This window comes from Dermacentor albipictus, chromosome 4 (genome assembly GCF_038994185.2).
Source record: "Dermacentor albipictus isolate Rhodes 1998 colony chromosome 4, USDA_Dalb.pri_finalv2, whole genome shotgun sequence".
In the NCBI taxonomy this organism is placed as follows: domain Eukaryota; kingdom Metazoa; phylum Arthropoda; class Arachnida; order Ixodida; family Ixodidae; genus Dermacentor; species Dermacentor albipictus.
In genome coordinates this window covers 83,991,510-84,008,720 of record NC_091824.1, presented here as the reverse complement: position 1 = coordinate 84,008,720, position 17,211 = coordinate 83,991,510, and the positions used below count along the sequence as shown (strand labels likewise).

At 45.1% G+C, this 17,211-nt stretch overlaps 1 protein-coding gene across 2 annotated transcripts; it reads left to right on the top strand.

Moving 5' to 3' along the window:
• Positions 1–4,549: 4,549 nt before the first annotated feature.
• Positions 4,550–16,931, top strand: LOC135901175 (zinc finger protein Xfin-like). 2 transcript variants are annotated; one of them, XM_065430857.2, is made up of 2 exons: positions 4,550–5,563; positions 10,674–16,931. In XM_065430857.2, the coding sequence occupies exon 2, from the start codon at positions 10,677–10,679 to the stop codon at positions 14,040–14,042; it is 3,366 nt and encodes a 1,121-aa protein (XP_065286929.1). In that variant the 5' UTR covers positions 4,550–5,563; positions 10,674–10,676; the 3' UTR covers positions 14,043–16,931. The 2 variants fall into 2 exon arrangements, with proteins under 2 accessions (XP_065286929.1, XP_065286930.1); XM_065430858.2 differs by lacking the exon at positions 4,550–5,563 and adding an exon at positions 7,746–7,766.
• The last annotated feature ends 280 nt before the right edge of the window (positions 16,932–17,211 follow it).

Sequence of the window (17,211 nt, the reverse complement as noted above, 5' to 3'; positions counted from 1 at the left end):
ACGAACAAATCTCGTTTTGCTCACGGTATATTGATGACAAATTAGTCACTGTATACTGTCTGTTAAAATACACTAATTCTCTGCCTTTCAGCAGAAATGGGAAAAAGGCATTTTTTTGAAGATCAAGGAATCTCTGCTTTTTTTTTTCTTTTTCCAAACGAAATCATTTTTCTGCCATAAAAATTTAAAAAAAGATCAGTTTTACTTTGTTTTTTGTTCTTCTGTTCTTTTTTATATTTATTGTTTACAATGTGTCGCGATGCGCTTAGGCTTAACAATTCGACTGAGGAATTAAGGACTTGCTATGTACCATTCTGCAGCAGCCGCCTGTTAGCTCAAACGTGCCAGTGGCGAGAGAGAGAGAGAGAGAGAGAGAGAGGGGGGGGGGGGGAGAGAGAGGGAGAGACCTTATAGAACAAAACAAAATTTGAGGTCCCGAGGTTGGAACTCCTGGTCCAGAGCTCCGCTGGCACATCCAGAGGCTTGAACAACCGTGCAAAATTATGCACGTTAACAAGACCCTCCCAACTATGCTTCTGTAAAGTGAACCACTGCCCGCCAGTGTGCACAGTGAATTCAGAGCGTGTGCACATGCTGCGTTAAATAGTATACGTTATGCAATTAACTTATTTGTGTGGAAGATCGCGAAACAAAGACGAAAATTGAGAAAGCCAAGCAAAACGTGCTTTTGAACAAAGAAATGACAACGTCGCTAATACAACAACAGTGTCATAAACAACAACAACGACGACGACAAGTTTTTACACATGCCTGCGCGTTACAACCGCACATGAGACGATGCTCTAAAATTCGTCACGGAATGGAGAGGAGGCCTAGACTTCACTATCGAAGTTACATAGATGGAAGGCTACAATTTTTAGACCCTGAAATATCGTTGCGATATAACCGCGTTTGTTGGCAATACTCCCCGAAGTCTTCCAAGCCTATATGTTGAACTTCACGTCAAGCCGCTCAAAGATTATATAAAGAATGAGTTGGCGCTGTCGTCAATCGGGTCTTCACTTGCCAAATGATGCCATCACGTGATTGAATGCACTGCTCATGCATATGTTGCCAAGGCTAAAAGAAACCGGGTATCTCAGTCACGTTGTAGTATGGGTCTACAGGAAACTCGTTACTTGGGTAAAGTTCCACCGTGCCTCTGCTGAAACAAAAGGCCGCAGCAGGAACAAGAAAGTAGCCGCGATGTAGTGCTTGCACAATGCGTCGCCTCGAATTAAAAAGGCGGCTGCCAGGTAAGGTGTGAATGTTGTATTTTCGGAACCGAACAAATTGGATCGCATATGGCTAGTAGAGTCCGAAAGAACTGAAGTAAAGGATTGCAGAGATGACCACTTCCTATAGCCACCCTAATGACTAACACGTCGATCCTCATGGCCCCTTTTCTTCATTATACATTTAGACCCTGATAAGCATCTTGAAGCACAAGTCATATCGAAAGTGTCACAAAGTGTATGCACCATGCGTTCCATACCCCCGATTATGAAAATAAGAAGAGCATATAAGAGGCTTAGTTGATCGCTCTGTTGCGCTGTGAGAGGCGCGGCGACAGATGAAATTAGTGGAAAAGAACGAACACACGACCAATGAAGCGCAATGGTCGCGTGCTTCTTGTTTTCCGGTAACTCCCGTGTGTCGCCGTATTGTACCCATTTATACCTTTGTCACACGGCAAATGTGTGCTTTACAACTAATGACATTCGCTCATAATGCCATTTGTTCGCAGTCACACGGTAAAACGCAATGAGATTCCTTGAAAACGACGTTTCCAAACGAATGAGTTCGCCAAACTTATTTGCATTCGTTTTGGCATTGGATGTGTATCCTCAACACCAGAAACTGACCGGTTAGCTTCGCAAGAAATACGTGCTTTTCTTGCCCTTTAACAATAAATAAATATCGGTATGTCGATTTTGTTACCTACTTATTACTCTAGCGACGTTTAAATGCATCGCAGTGCACAATTACAGAAAGCTACTCCCAATTCCGTGACTGGACGGCCGTCTTGGGCTGCGGCAGTCGTGTTTGTTCGCACTGGATCATCGGCCGCGGCCACTTCGATTGACTTGACGTAAATGCATGCGCGTGTTTTTATGGCACGCACCGACTATCTAGATATTAGATGCCCGCATGCACATCAGAGCGGCGACGACACGCAACTGCCGTTCTCGTTCCTCTTCATCAGAGGTAGCTGACGCGCCCGTCGTGCTTTCCTCCATGTTGCTTGCCTGATCTTCGGCTTCGCTTGACTGGACTTGGTCGGCAGTGTCGACAAGTTGGTGATCGAAAAGCCCGGCGTGAAAGGGTGGATCACGTGTTCCAACGGAAGTTAGCATACTGGAAAATAGTTATTGGGCAAAAGTGGGTTTGGCGCTATTTTCTGCTTCTTTTTTTTATTATCGTCATTGTCATCATTTTCAAATGACATTACTTTTCGCCGTGCTTCGGAATTGAAAATATTCTATCAACATTTTCTGGGCTATTGAGGCACGCGGTCTACCACCTTGATCGCACTTTGGATGCGACCGTCTCGAACGGCGCATTTCGCTGTCACTCACTGCCTGAACAAGTTAATCGCTGCATCCTCATTCCAACTGCTGCGAATTATAGACGCCTTCACAGCAAGAGCTTCCGCTCCGTGTGGCTTTGGGATCGTTCCACTGTCCTGTGTACACTTGATCATGCTGTTTGCCAGGCGTTTTGATATCGTATTACCACGTGAAACAGCCAAGTGAATGGTCACGGCTACATGCGTAATCACGAGAATGACAAACACGAAACAAAAGGGAGCAAACTCAATTAGATGGGCCCATAGTAGGCCAGGTTTTCAAATGAAAATTAAATTGCGGAGTTTTACGTGCTAAAATAGCACAGTTCCTTATGAGGAACATCGTAGCGGAGGGTTCCGGATATATTTGAACCACCTGCGCTTCTTTGACGTGCACCCAAAACACGTTACATGAGCGTTTACGCATTCCGCCACCATCGGAATGTGGCCGCCGCAGCTAGGAGTCGAACCCGCATCTTCGTTCTCAGCAGAGCAACGTCACAGACTAGTGAGCCGATGCGGCTTGTGGTATACGGTTAGTTATTTGTTGGGTTGATGATGGTAATGTTACTAATATCTGGAACACGATATAGACTCACGAAGGCATGCACTGAAATAGCCATACTCCTCCAGAAATAGGGCACGAAACTCTGTAGAAATTGAGGTAACAAATCCTGATAAGAGCAATAGGTTTAGCTTTTTTCAAGTCAAAGCAAGTTTTAACAGCAGCAGCAACAACATTACCTTATCTGTTTCGCATGCTCGCTTAGTAAACACTTCCTCTGCGCAGCGACGATTCCACTTTCCGAAGACCTGTTTCACTACACGGAGCCTGAAGTGGCAGGTGGGTACCGATTGCCATCGGATCCATAGGAATTTCTTCTTTCGGGTTCCAGAAATAGCAATAGGCTCGGAAATTCCGAATATTTGACAATAACTGCAGTGTACCATTCAACAGATAATGAAATCACGAGAAATTCTGAAAGCGATTCCCGAACCGAAAACTAAATATTTTAATCTTTCGCCCTCTACTAATTCCCGCTTACATTGTACCGTGTGCTCTTTCCCCCAAAGCGCGCGAGTGATACCGACTAAGCAACTGCGTCATGCGAGCTACGCAGGCAAGCCAGCAAGAAAACAAAAAAACTTGGCCAAAGCGATCTTTCTCCCCCTCCAGACAGCTTTCTGCAGCACGCGCCAGTGTCTCCAGCCTATGAAATCTCAGGTAGCGTGACTTTGGCACCGCAGATGATTTTGAGCGTGTGCGGGCCATTGTTCTAGGAAAGCCAGCCAATACATCCCGCACGAGACTGACGAAGAGCTCGCATTGTTCGCTCGCTCCAAGGGGTTACGAAGAGCAGCTTTGACTAGCCATGACAGGAAGTGACGTCGCTGTGAGGTGCGCATAGAGCTGGGGGCAGGGCAATGTAGAAGGTGACACATGCCCTGTGCTGTTTGCGGACTTTAGTGCGAGCAAAGAGGTACCGTGTGCATCATGCGGCGCAAGCGCATTTCTTGAATCGGACTGTTTCCTCTGGTTATACTTTATGGCGATACTGAAAGGAAGTTGAATACACGAATAATTTGCTTCGCCGGAGTCAATTGAGACGAACGACCACCAAAGCATATTGCTCGGTCGCCACTTTCTTGGTCTCCACTGGCGAACATTCGGACAACTGCCGTCATTCGCCAATAAGTAAGATTTCATTCAACGCTCGACCAGAAGTCTTGTTTTTGCAAATGGAGGGAATCAGAAACAGATGAAAGTGTACCGATGCGGCTCAAGAAAGAATAATTATTTCTTGCTGATCAATGTGGGTCATAGTAAACGAGCACTCCAAATCTACCCATAGCTTGCTTTTTTATGTAAAACTCTAAAGGCACTAACTTAAGGTCAGCGTGGTGCTACATACAGGTTTCCATTTCAACATCATCGCCGTGCTCAGTGCGCGCGCATTAGAGCGCAAGACAGGCGCACAATACAAAAAGGTCGCGGGGTAAGCGTAAAGCGCCTTCGCATGATTCTCTTCGGCTGACGTAAGGTACCGACCCGGCGCGTGTAGAGGGTTGGGAGGAAACTTAGCGGCGGACCGGAGGGTGCCACCCGGCCATGGACCACATCCGGCCGTGACGTCAAGACACCGCACCATACACGCGCAGGCCATGCATGCCTGCGTCGCAGCTCGACGGGCCGTAATCAAAATGCCAAGGTTCGGCGAAGCCAGCTAGGCGTCGCAACGCCGCCGCACCAGTTCGCCTCCTGCCGCTGCTGCAGTCGTAGCAGTGCCGCTGTCTCGAGGCAAAGCACAAACAAGCAAACGCGCAGCAATCTCGCGCAGGGGCGCGCGGAGCGAAGCGCGCGGATGGCGTCGCCCGCTGTCACGATGTCGACAACCGACGGCGCAGTGGCCATCGCGGCGCGCTGCAGTGGCCGCCGCTCGGTTGCTGCGTGCGAGAGGTGAGGCGGCGCCTCTTGCGCAAGCGTCGTGCCGCTCGCCCGAGGGCTCGCCAGCTTCGAACTCCGGCCGCGTGGTCTCCGGCTCTGAGCCGCGGCGCCCGAGCTCAAGCAAGTGTGTGCCGCGTGTGTGCCGGGCGGCCAGCCTCCCTCCCCTCTCCCCCGTGGTGCTGCGTGCGTGCGCCTCCTCACCCTCTCGACGCCGGTGCTTCTCGTGGCGCATTAAACCGGTCGGCCATCTGGGCTCGTAGCGCTAGCTAGATGGCGCCAGCGATCACGACTACCAGGGTGGTGCTGCTTCACGGGGGTGGCGCGCGGCGGCCGCAGGCGGCGGCGAGGCACAGGTGTTGCTGGCGAACGACGACTGCCGCTGCGCCCGGTCGAGTCTGCGCCGGCGGCGGCATCGAAGACGACGAGGCGTATTTACGGCCTACCACCAGCGAGCGCCGTCGTGTTACTTATGTGCGGTCCGAGTCGAGCTGCGGGTCGTCGTCGTCTAGGTGGTTCGACGACCAGTCTTGCCGCGAGCTGCTGCCAAGGTGAGTGCTCCTCTCACGGCCAGTGCTTGGCCGCCCGGGGGACCCCGTGACCACTAGCCGCCGCGCTGGTGCCGTTATGATGGCGACTCCGCTCTTCGGGCCGGCGGCCCAGCCCTAGCGATCGGCTCGCGCGCCGCGCCGGACGCTGATCGCCCCGCTGGTCATTATTTACCGGCGCGCGGTGCCGCTGCGTGGTGAGCGGCGGCCAACCGGCATAATTAATGGGCCACGCCGTATTTACCGTGAGCGTCCTCGCCGGATCATAAGTGGGTGTTCGTGTATGGTGCGGTGTCTCCCCCCCCATTACCTCTTCGATGGTGAAACCCCGTCGGATCTCTCTCGTCATTTCTCTGCGTTACCTCAAGTGATTAATGGCCCCTTTCAGCTTAGGATTGCTTTTAATTTGCTCCATATCGTCCCTTTAACCGCAAAGGGAGATCCAGTATTCCTTCGGAATTGATTGAGTCGGTGTCTGCACAGGAAGGGAGAGTCTTGAGGAGCGGTCATTCTTTCGCATACGTGCGGATGTTTTGCCGACGCGATCGCTACGTGCCTGCTCCATAAACGGGGGGCATAATATACACTTCGCATCCTTTCCCATTCGGCTTTCTTTATTTTTTTCTATTCGTTTTTTGTCGGCATGCCGACTCAGATTGCGGACTGACGCGTGAGCATACACGAAAAAGACTATAATGAAATTTTATTTAAAGAGGGAGTAATCGCGATACCTTCAGAAGTGGCCTTATTGCCGCGCTTTCATTAAATTATGCATCATATGTTTTTTTCATATTCAGGCCAGTCAATGTTAAAGCGTTTGTTTTTAAGTGAATTGTGCCTGTGCTCTTGATTGTAGTAGCAGTAATAATTTTGCAGTCATGATCATTGTAGCACTATGATATGGTTGAATTAGTAGGGGCCGGTTCCTGACGGCAGTTACCATGAGAGTAGTCGAGTTACCACCGAATATTACACTGGCCCTATCGTCACTTGAAATTATGTCCTCATTTTGTGTATTGCTAATGTATTCCACAGTAAAGCTATGTGTTTGTCTTTTTGCTTTGCTGTGATTAGTTCTTGTGTACCCTGTTTGGAACAGATTCCCTGGTGTACCAAATGCCTTCTGTATAAAAAAGTGAGGAATAGAACTCCTATGGAACAATGTGCATTTAGCAAAAACACAAATAAAAATGCAGTGCAGGGGTTCTTTTCATTTGTCCTTTCACCTTTTATCCATGAAGCAGGCCCTAGCGTCTACTGTCAAACTTTACAGTTAAGTATATATATATGTACTGCATAAGCCAGTCATAGTGAGCAAATTGGTTTTGCAGCCTTACATGCAATATTGCAAGGGAAAAACTGCATTATTAAAGTTTTGTAGGGCTTATTGAACTGTTAAGGACTATATATATAAGTACCTATTGTTTCTGTTGGAATAAATTGCTCGAATGTCTTCTGCTGTTTCTTGCCCATAATTTTACTTACATTTGCTGTCAACAAGTTGAAACGAAAAGGGAAGTTAAATGAACAAGAACATGTCTTTCTGTTTCCATGTTTGGCAAAGCATATGATATAGGCATGTCATGATTCCAGCTTAGAAAGTCACTTTTGGGTAAGAGGCGCTTGTAATACGTCAACATAAGGCAATGATAAATTGCATTCTCAGGTAACTATGTGTTGGATATTCATCATAACTTTGGTGAGTCTTTTATTTCAGTTGTTCTGGTGATGCTGCGCATCATATATGAAAGTGTTGTGGGTCACTGATGTTGCCGCAGACTACTACAGCACCTTTAGTTGAAGAGGGTGAAGCAGTGGTCTTTTGACTCTGTTTGTGCATCATGAGTAACTTAGTGTTGTTCCTCAACATTGCAGGCCACTTATATAGCTCATATATACTTGCTGATTTTATATATGCAAAGGGTGTTGTTGCCAACATTCTGAAAAATATAAATAAAACAGCACTGTCTACTGGACTACAGAAAGATGAACAAGATATGCACTCGACCAACAATGCTCAACCGTCTAGCCCTGCTTTACACTCTTGTATGCTTTCGTTCACATATAATCATTATCATTGGCCATCTTTCCTTTTCAGCCATATGGATATTTTTTGAACAGTGCTTGACTCTGTGTGCCTTGTTGTGACGTGGAGCATTCCCAGACAAATGGCTTGGACGGAAATGCTGAAGCCAAAGCAATAGAGGTACAAAATGATTTCAGAGTACGGGATGCATCATATCTCTGGCACATACGCAGTGCTAGCATTAAGCAACAAGGCAGCACAGAAAACAGGGCACAGGTGTATGGGTACCATGCACAGGTGTGGGTGAGGGCAACGAGTGAAAAATAAAAAGTTCAGCCAGGCCAGCCAGACACGGAGCCACAGCACACGCATCTGCTGACCCAGCTTTCAGCGTCATGCATACCTTGGACAATGTGGCAGTGTGTCGTGGGTTTTTGGGCTTCATGAAATATATGGCAGCTGGCCTTACCTAGCCGGCCTACAGGCAGTAGGTAGGAGGGGCAGTTAGTGCCAGACGGCAGTTGTATTAAGTATAGTCTTCACTGTAAATGCTGAGTTTCGTGGATTGTGTGGTGGCAACAATTCATTACAGAGTTAAAGAAGTGACCGGCAGACAAAATCTATGCTTTGCGTAGGTCTTTCATACTTGAATTTTTCTTAATTTCCTCAGGTATTCTTTTCCTTGTGAGCCTCTTTTTCCGTGTCTCATTCTCTTTTTGTTTGATTGGCCACTTCTGGAAACTTGAGGATCAAGCATTTCCAGCTGGCCTTTATACTAATATTTAGTATGCTTCCTCTACTAACTTCTACAGCCGTTGCTTTTAGGTGCTAAATATTTTGCGTGGTTAGGGAAGCAGGGTGACCATGGCCTTTGAATTTGCAATCTGTCATACTGTGCTTTTTAGCCAATTCCCAATATTCACCAATCATTTGTTGTTGTGTTCTGGGCATAGTTTCATTATGTTTAAAAATAATGTATAGGATTTTACTACTGTGAGTCCTTTTTAGCTTTTTGAGTCTTACTGATGTATTATTCTCATTTAACTGCACTCATACAACGAGGTGTGCAGACAGCAGCCTCAGCTATTGCTGCCATTGCAAACCACCAAGTGGCATTCTAATCAGTGAGGGCAACAAAGCTTTTAGCATTCAGCATCTGTGTTTTTAGCAAATTTAGCTATGAATGCTTCTGGTACAGGTTACACTTGTATTAGGAATGGGCAGCAGTTTTCAGAATTGTTTATTTTAATCTACTAACACATACCCTTTTTAACTCTAGAAGCTACGCTGCTCATTTATGCTCGTTCTGTTACTTCTATCTGCTTTTTGACCCAAGGGAATCATACAACACACAGCTATTCAAGGTGTAGTCTTCTTCACTTTTGATTTGTTGTCGTTGGCGGTATAGTAAAAGAGAAATGCCTAATTGGCATTCTACTATGCAACTTGCTGACAAGCTGCCCCTGCTTTGCTGTGGGTAGTTGCTTAAAGCAAAAGACATAAGATTAGCTGAAATTGTCAAGAAGGTGCAAGAGCAACTGACTGGCTTATTACGTTCCGTGACCCAGTTGTATTGGTTTGGCCATGGTAAAAAGTATATGTGCAAATAAAGAACCTTTAATAAATGCATGTAGCACAAATTAACCACTTTTATGTGCTATTATCCATATCTAGAGAGGTGATCACAGTAAAAAGAAAAGCAATCATTACACTCCTTTTTTTTAGGCCGTGTGCTGTCTTTTATGTAAACTTATGCTCATCTTCTTTCATCAGTCACAGTTTGCTGTGAAAGATTTTACAGTTACGATTGAATTCATGATTTAAATGACTGGTGGTGTCTTTCACTTCTTCACTTCAAAAAAATGATAAAGAGAAATATAGTTCAAGTTCTATTATTTAACTACCCTTCTACAATACAAGAAAGTCACTCTTGCCATGAGAAAATGCTTGGTAAGCCATAAAAGTTGCAACAATGAAAGATTGGTAGCAACTTCGGATTGCAATTTCCACTCTTGTTGCCAATGATGGTCTGGATTTATTTGGCTCTGCTTGGGTGTATTAATGTTTTGTTTGTAAATGTGCGCTATTTGGTATTCTAGAAGAGCCAAAGGCTGAATGGCAAGTTTCACCAACTTTTACTGAACTACAACAGGCCAAATACGTAAAAATACATTGAAATCTGTGATGTCACACTGGCGTACCTGCACTAGGGTTTCAGTACAAAATTTAAAAAAGGGAATGTTGACCTTCATTTTCTCTTTAATAAACATATTACAACATAACAAAAATAGAATTTTAAGTTATTGCTTTATCAGTCTAAACTGTTTCCGTGTTTCTCTTTAGTGTCTATTTATGCAGCCATCATTTTACCACTAGTAGGCAAACAGGGAAGTCATGCTTAACACATTTTGTTTCAGTTAAGCTTTTTTAAAGTCTCATATGTGATATACTCAATGGCACTGACTTCAGGGCAAGTTGATTAGACATGCTGTGAATCTTATAGCCCAATTAATAAGTGGACAACATTGGTGTTTTGTCTCCATCGCTGTCATCTGCATCCTTGCTGCCATCCATATGGGTTGATGTCCTTTTTTTATCCCATGAGTGAGATGTGAATAGATATTAAAAACGAATGGGACAAAGATTGGAAAGCTTGCTTTCCTAACTGACCGTTGCAGTATGTGATATTTTTTTGTTGCTTGAATACCTTTGTAAGTTAAGTGCAGCACCAATTAGGGTACTGAGCTTAGCTTTGCTAGATATGCTTGCACGTGCTGGGTAAAGAAAAAACATTCATTAATTAGTAAAGTGTCTGCTATCAGAAATATACACTTTGCGCATGTCTATACCACTTTGCCGGATTATTAGAAGAATATGCTGTGTCCAGCAGAGCTAGAACACAAAACATTTTAGCCAGAGGAGCAATAATTTGGACAAGCGGTGGAAACCATCCGAAACAAAGCTTATTTTTACGCTGCCAATAGTTGTAGACTTTTTGCGTCTTTCTCATATGGTACTGTGCATTTGGCTGTATTGCAGTTTTCAATGCTACATTCATTAAGTGACGTGCAATTCTTCTTTCTGCAGATCATGCCAGATGGCAATATGGACGTTGGCAGCAGCAAAAACAACAGCAGCAGCAATGCCAGTGATGGAGGTGATGCACCAAAGCATGTTTGTGGCCTTTGCTGGACGTCCTTCAGCAGCCCAACAGAGCTGCAGCAGCACTGCCTGGAATGCTTCTCCGAGGACTACTCGGTTTCAAGGGAATCTGAGGAAGAAGGGAGCCCTTCACCAGAGAAAGCCAGAGATTGCGAAGCCCCTTCCACCGTGGAGGTAACTGAGGATGCTGCTGAAGGTGAAAGCCCTAGCCGAGAGGACTCCCCTTCAACCAGTTCTCTGCCTGACGGCAAAACCCTGCACCTATGTAAGCTGTGCCCCAAGACATTCACGAATTACGGCAGCTACCGCCGGCACTTGCGCATGCACTCGTGTGGGCATCGGTATACATGTGACATTTGTGGAAAGCAGTTCTTTCGGCGCTACCTTTGGATAAAGCACTATGAGAAGATCCACAACAGCATGATGCAGAACATGTGCCAGTGCACCGTCTGCGAGATGTGGCTAAAGAACAGTGACACCCTGAAGGAGCACATTCGCACCAAACATCGGTTTGCCGCCAGTGTTACAGGTGATGTTGACCTTGAGGGTGACACTGCTGCCAAACCACCTGCTGAAACCATTGTGCTTGACTCACTGTCTCTCCAGCCTATCAAGGAGAGCACAGATTCTAGTCCAGCTGACAACGGAGATGCAGGCAGTGCCAAAACTTTGAATGGAACCAAACACCAGTGGATGTGTAACTTGTGTTCTGAAGTATTCGGTACAAAGGCTCAGCTGATGAAACACAAGGAGGATAGGCATGGGAGAAAGCGTGTCTGGGCCCCAAAAGCACCCACACCTGAAGCAGATGACACAAAGCGAATTCGAATTGAAGAGGTAGCTAAGGAAGTCTTCCATGGCATGCTGTCAGAGTTTAGCCTTCAAGGCATGCTGTCTTCAGAAGCACAAAAAGTAAAGAAGGAAACCAAAGCAGCTGAGCTGGCAACAGGATCTACTTTTAGTCCAGCATTCCCTGGTACTGGGCTGTGTGATCCTACCAAAAGGGGTGTCTTCCTCTGTGAAGTCTGCAAGAAGACTTTCATTAACCGTAGCAGCTATCTAAGGCATAAGAAGATGCACACAGGTGTGCGTCCTTACACCTGTGAACACTGCTGCATGAGCTTCTTCCGCTCTGAGTCATTAACAACTCACAAGAAGAAGCATCTTTCTGGTGATCAGTTCAAGTGCTTTGTCTGTGGACATATTGCTGAAGGTGCTTCTGATCTGTCTTCCCATTTTTTATCTTCACATTCTAAGCTCCCTGAGGAGTATGACAAGAATACAATAGTTCGCTCTCGAAGAGGTAGACCATCAAAATATACCATGCTGCCTGAGCTCATGGGCCAGACGCCACCTCAGCAGACAGCTGAGGAAGCAGTGCTTTGCGCCAAGAAGCTAGACCAAGGAAACCAGGACTGTGATGCCAACTCTGAAGACACAGTTCTCGTTGGCCTGAACGGGGATGCAGACTCCCTAAATTCTGCGGCTGACAAATATACGTGCCTAGTGTGCTTTCAGTTCTTTCCAGACGAACAGTCTTACTATGACCATCAGTGTAAGGATGAAGTGTCTGCCATTTCAAAAAATTTGGAGCAGGGTAAAGATTCTTCTAGTCAGGATGAAAAGGAGGATGGGGGTGGGCTGACTGGTATGCCTCACACTTTTTTGGCTTTAGAGGTATGCACTTTATGCCCTGCCAAGTTTCCTACCAAGAAGCACCTTCAGGAGCATATGATCATACACATCTGTCGTTATTGTGGCCGCTGTTTCAAAGAAACGGGCATGCTGAGTAAGCATGTTGAATCAGTCCATAAGGAGTTGGTGCAGTCACAAAGCCACACTTGTTGCTGCTGTGATTTAACTCTGGAAGATGGGAATGCACTTGTGGAGCATGTTCTTGATAAGCACAGCACAATGCTGCCAAGTTTTGACATATCAGCCCAAAACAAGTCGGGCATGATTAACACAGATCTTGAGAAGAAAAGATTGGAGGAATTTGTAATCCCTGCTAAAGTAGACATTGATAGTAATGCTTGTGAACTTGACAAGGGACGTCACCACTGTGGATGGTGCCAAGAGCATTTTCTTGATTTACAGCAAATGATAACTCACTTTAGAGAAATTCACAGCATCATCAATATTATGGGTGATTCAGGAAGTGGCATTTACTCATCTGATGTAGAAAGAAAACTGCATGGAACAGTTACAAAGCAGTGCTTAAAATGCTGTGAACCACTTACCGATTCGATGCACATTTGTAGTGATAAGTCAGTCTGCAACTTGTGCCTGCGAACATTTGATGATCCTCATAATGCACATGTGCACCAGGAGCTCAACCATCTCTTGGTGGATTGGTTTTGTTGTGATGCCTGTGACGCCTGTGGGCCACGAGATGTCATGGAGAAGCATGTGCTTTCACATATGTCAAAGGTAGGGAACCTTGTAGTTCCTGAGACTCCTTCCAAAACCCAGGTGCCCCTGATGGGAAACTCTGAGCCTTTCCAAAATGTTCGAGAAGCCTTTCTTAACTGGTGTCGTAATGGAGCCACCAAGGGTGTTGAAGTTAAACACAATTCTGCCTTGCCAAATGGAGAGTCGGTCAACCTAACTGCTGATAGGCGTGTGAAGACAAGAAGTGAAATCCTCATTGAAGAAGCAAAAAGAGGCTTTCCTCCTCATGGACCCATTGGTCATGTGGTTCGAAGAAAGGAGGAATCTTCACTCAACGGTGAAGGGAAGCAGCAGCTGTCCAAGGACATCATTGAGCTCCTACCAAAAAATGGTGAAATTACTATGATTCCAATAAAGTCAGAGACTCCTGAACCATATTCACAGCTGCGCTCAGCACTCACAACAGCCAAAAGACGCAGCTCCCCATCAACATTTGACCGCAATGGCAACATCCTCAAGACACTTCTTGGGGAAAGAAGATCTCCTCTCACCTGTTCAGACTACCCATGGGAGAAAAGTGCTGATGCAGTGATCTGCAAAACTAGCACTAGTGAGACAGATGACCAGGCAGCATCTGACCCAGGGTGGTATGAACGCGAACCCAAGCGTTCCCCTGCTAGTGACCAAGGGACAGCTAGTGGTGGCAGCTCCTCCAATGTGGTGCTCAAGTGTGATGACTGCAAAAGGCTCTTCACACACTACAGCAGCTGGAAGCGGCACCGGAGGCAACATCTTGGCCTTAGCACTCACACATGTGGTGAGTGTGACCGCATTTTCTACAGGAAGGACCAATATGACAAGCATGTGCAATCCCATCAGCACAAGAATGGTGCAGAAGTCTGATCCAGCAGCAGCAAGCCTTTCCTCTACCGGTGCTCTAGGTTGTTGTTGTATTTATTGTTTCATTGAAGCCAGGTGGCTGTGCTTTGCTTCTTTTTCTTCAGAGTTCTTTGTGCAAGGTGCATTTGACCAGAAAGAAGCCCTGTGAGAAGCCTTCACACTTTGCTATTTGCTACTCTACGTTACAAGGACAGCCATGGTGGCACGCTGCTTTAAGGACCAACAAGCCAGAAGCAGAGAACCACACTAGCTGAACGTTCCAAGAGGCTTTGAAAAGACTGAAAAAAGAGCATGGCAGTTTTCTACTAATATACCTGTTGAGAGTAAGAAGATCACGGTTACTCGTATACACACAGATGTTGCTTATAATATATATATATATATATATATATATAAATATATACTATATCTATTTTTAAGGGAAAGAAAACTTCTGGTAACATACTTGTACGGCATATTCCAAAGAGCTCTTGCCATCTAGTGTGAGAGTATGTACCTTCGGCCCCACTCTTTCCTGCCCATGGTGCATTTATGTGTTGCACTGGAATCGTGATATCTTAGTGTCTGGTTGGAGTGCTTAGTGCTGTTTTGAATAAGTCAATATACCTTGTACAAACTATTCACTAGGTGTACTTCACGAGTGGCTGAAGCAATGTTTACTCAGCAGTGTTCTCTTTATTTTTCACTTTGTGTGTTGGCGGGAAAATGCCTTGGTGTGCTTCATTGTTGGAGGGTTCACCTTTATTGCACAGGGTAATATAGTTGTAATATATGAGCTTACCAGGTGCCTGACTGTCTCTGACCACTCAAACATATTAGATCAGCATCTTTATTACACACGGAGAGACATAGTCAGCACTTTCTGAATTCTGCCAATGTGATTTGCCAAGTTGAAGGGAACCTGAGCCATTATATGGGGTTTTTATCAGATTCTTGTTAAGCAGTACAATGAAAGCTTCGAGTAGCTTTTCTTTTCCTTGACATTGCTTAATGCTACAAGCATCACATGCCTATGCTTTTGCTTCTCCTTTTCATTCTGTTGTCGTGGCCTGTTTTCCCTCCTATGCTGTTGCCACACAAAATCAAGTTTTATCGTTGACACAGCATTGCAGCGTATCATTGTTGGCAGCTTCTCGATACCGGTGCCATGACACAGCAACCACTTGTTGGCATAATTTTGTTTTGGGCAGGTATTGCAGTCTACTGCATGCTTTCTTTCTGTTGTCTATTGTGTCCATTTTACATCATCCTTGTGTTCAGCAACTACCGATGTCCTAGTGTTAGCGTCCCTTGCAAGCCTAGTCTCTATTAGGTGACATCATATTTATTTCTTCTTAGTTCACTAATTCACAGCGTGTGACACTCGAATGGCACCACTGCATTTTGCTGCGCATGCTAATGGACATCATCAGAGTATAATATATATACACATGTATTCCTTGCACTTTTTCTTGACATTCTAGTTTATGCTCAGATGAGACTGAGCAACTATTTTTGCACCGGTGCTTTAGTAGAAATGTGAAGCTTGCCAAGGGGGAAGTACAGTTTTGTCTTGTGGGTTTTCTTTATTTGCATCTGTGTTGCATTCTCGATGTTTTTATGCCATCATTCCAAAGTGGGAACGTGCACCATTAAATTCCACAAAGGCAACAACGACACTTGTGGTATAGCTAGTCGTGTTATGAGTTTTATTTAATATATTTATGGATGAATAGATAGCTTCTTTTTCTTTATTATTTGGGATGTTTCACTATTGTTACATTTGCATGGTTGATGATTCCTAGAAGTGGAGGTCAGCAGTGCAGGCTGTTCCTGCCTTTTTTGTTTAAATCATGGCTGATTTCTTATTGTCCTCTTATTCATTTTTGTGCGCATAAACACTGGCAGGACAGTGCCCCCCTCCCTGCTTTTTTTTCCAGTCTGTTGGTGCACTCATTGGTACCGGCTGTACTTAAATGTTGTTCAGCACTGAAGAATGTGTTGGTTGCTCTGGCCATTCTGACCCACTGTGGCGTTTCACCTTTCCATGCAGCCAAGGCTGTTTCAGCTGATATGAGTAAACTTCCTAACGACTTGCTGAAATGGCTTTCACTTGCATCACTGTGGTTCACATGTTCTGAGCAGCCATATGTCATTCATGTATTGAGTCAGCAAGAGCATCTGGACTTGCCATGACTGCAATGCAGATTTTTTGCTGTGGCCAGGATCTGCACTATGGTTAGTTTTGATTGTGTGGCTCTCTTCAAGTTTTTTTGTCTTGTTAAGTACGCCAGTGCTTTGTTGAGGGATGTCATTGTTCTTTCATGAAGGTGTAATTTTGTGAAGCCTATCTGTGTCCTTGTCACTGTGCTATTCAGAGTTCCTTGTTGGTGTGACGCATTCTCTCTAATGTAATCACACGCAGAGTGTGAGATGAGTGAGTGATGAGTACAATCGTCCTTTCACAGGGTGTGTGCACATAGTCCTGAGAAAAAGTTGGTGCGCATTTACATCTAGGAATAAATACACAGACATACTAAAGTCAATCAGCAGATCAAACAAGCCAATCAGCACATTGTTTTACTATCTGCAGGCCATAGTGGAACTACAATCGTTCAATATGTGATGATGATAGAGTTGTTGAAGCCGACCCTCTGGGCACCATGGTGTATGAGCTTTTCTGTACAAGCTCTGGCTGCATATCTGAATCACTCATCAACAGAGGTGATTCTAGAAAAAAAAATACAGTAATCAGAATCCAAGTGACTTGATTTGAAATACGGCAATCACGTATTTACACTGTTTTGTGTATTTATTTAATTCCATTTTATATACAAAGCATTTTTGCATACAGGGTATTCAAATCTTTTATGAGGTGATGTAACACTGAGATAATAAATGACTTCTAGGAGAGTAGAGTTGTACTTATTTTACTTACTACACATTGGTGGCTGAACCATTATATACACAAAGCTATATTACAGAGCAATAACTTCTTACATAACGTTCATTTTTTTCTTGAATTCATCATCAGAGAGAGAAACAACTTTATTTAACCGAGGGGTTCAGGCACGTAGGGCCCAGTGTCCCCGCACAACCTCATTACACTACACGTTCGTGAGTTCATGGAGTTTCATGACGTGAGTGGCCTGGTTAGTCTCGATCTTCTGCCTGGCTGGGTCCATCAAGCGCA

Bases quoted from the DNA above. Each gene is read 5' to 3' on its own strand.
- LOC135901175 (XM_065430857.2), top strand. From the start codon at position 10,677: ATGCCAGATGGCAATATGGACGTTGGCAGCAGCAAAAACAACAGCAGC.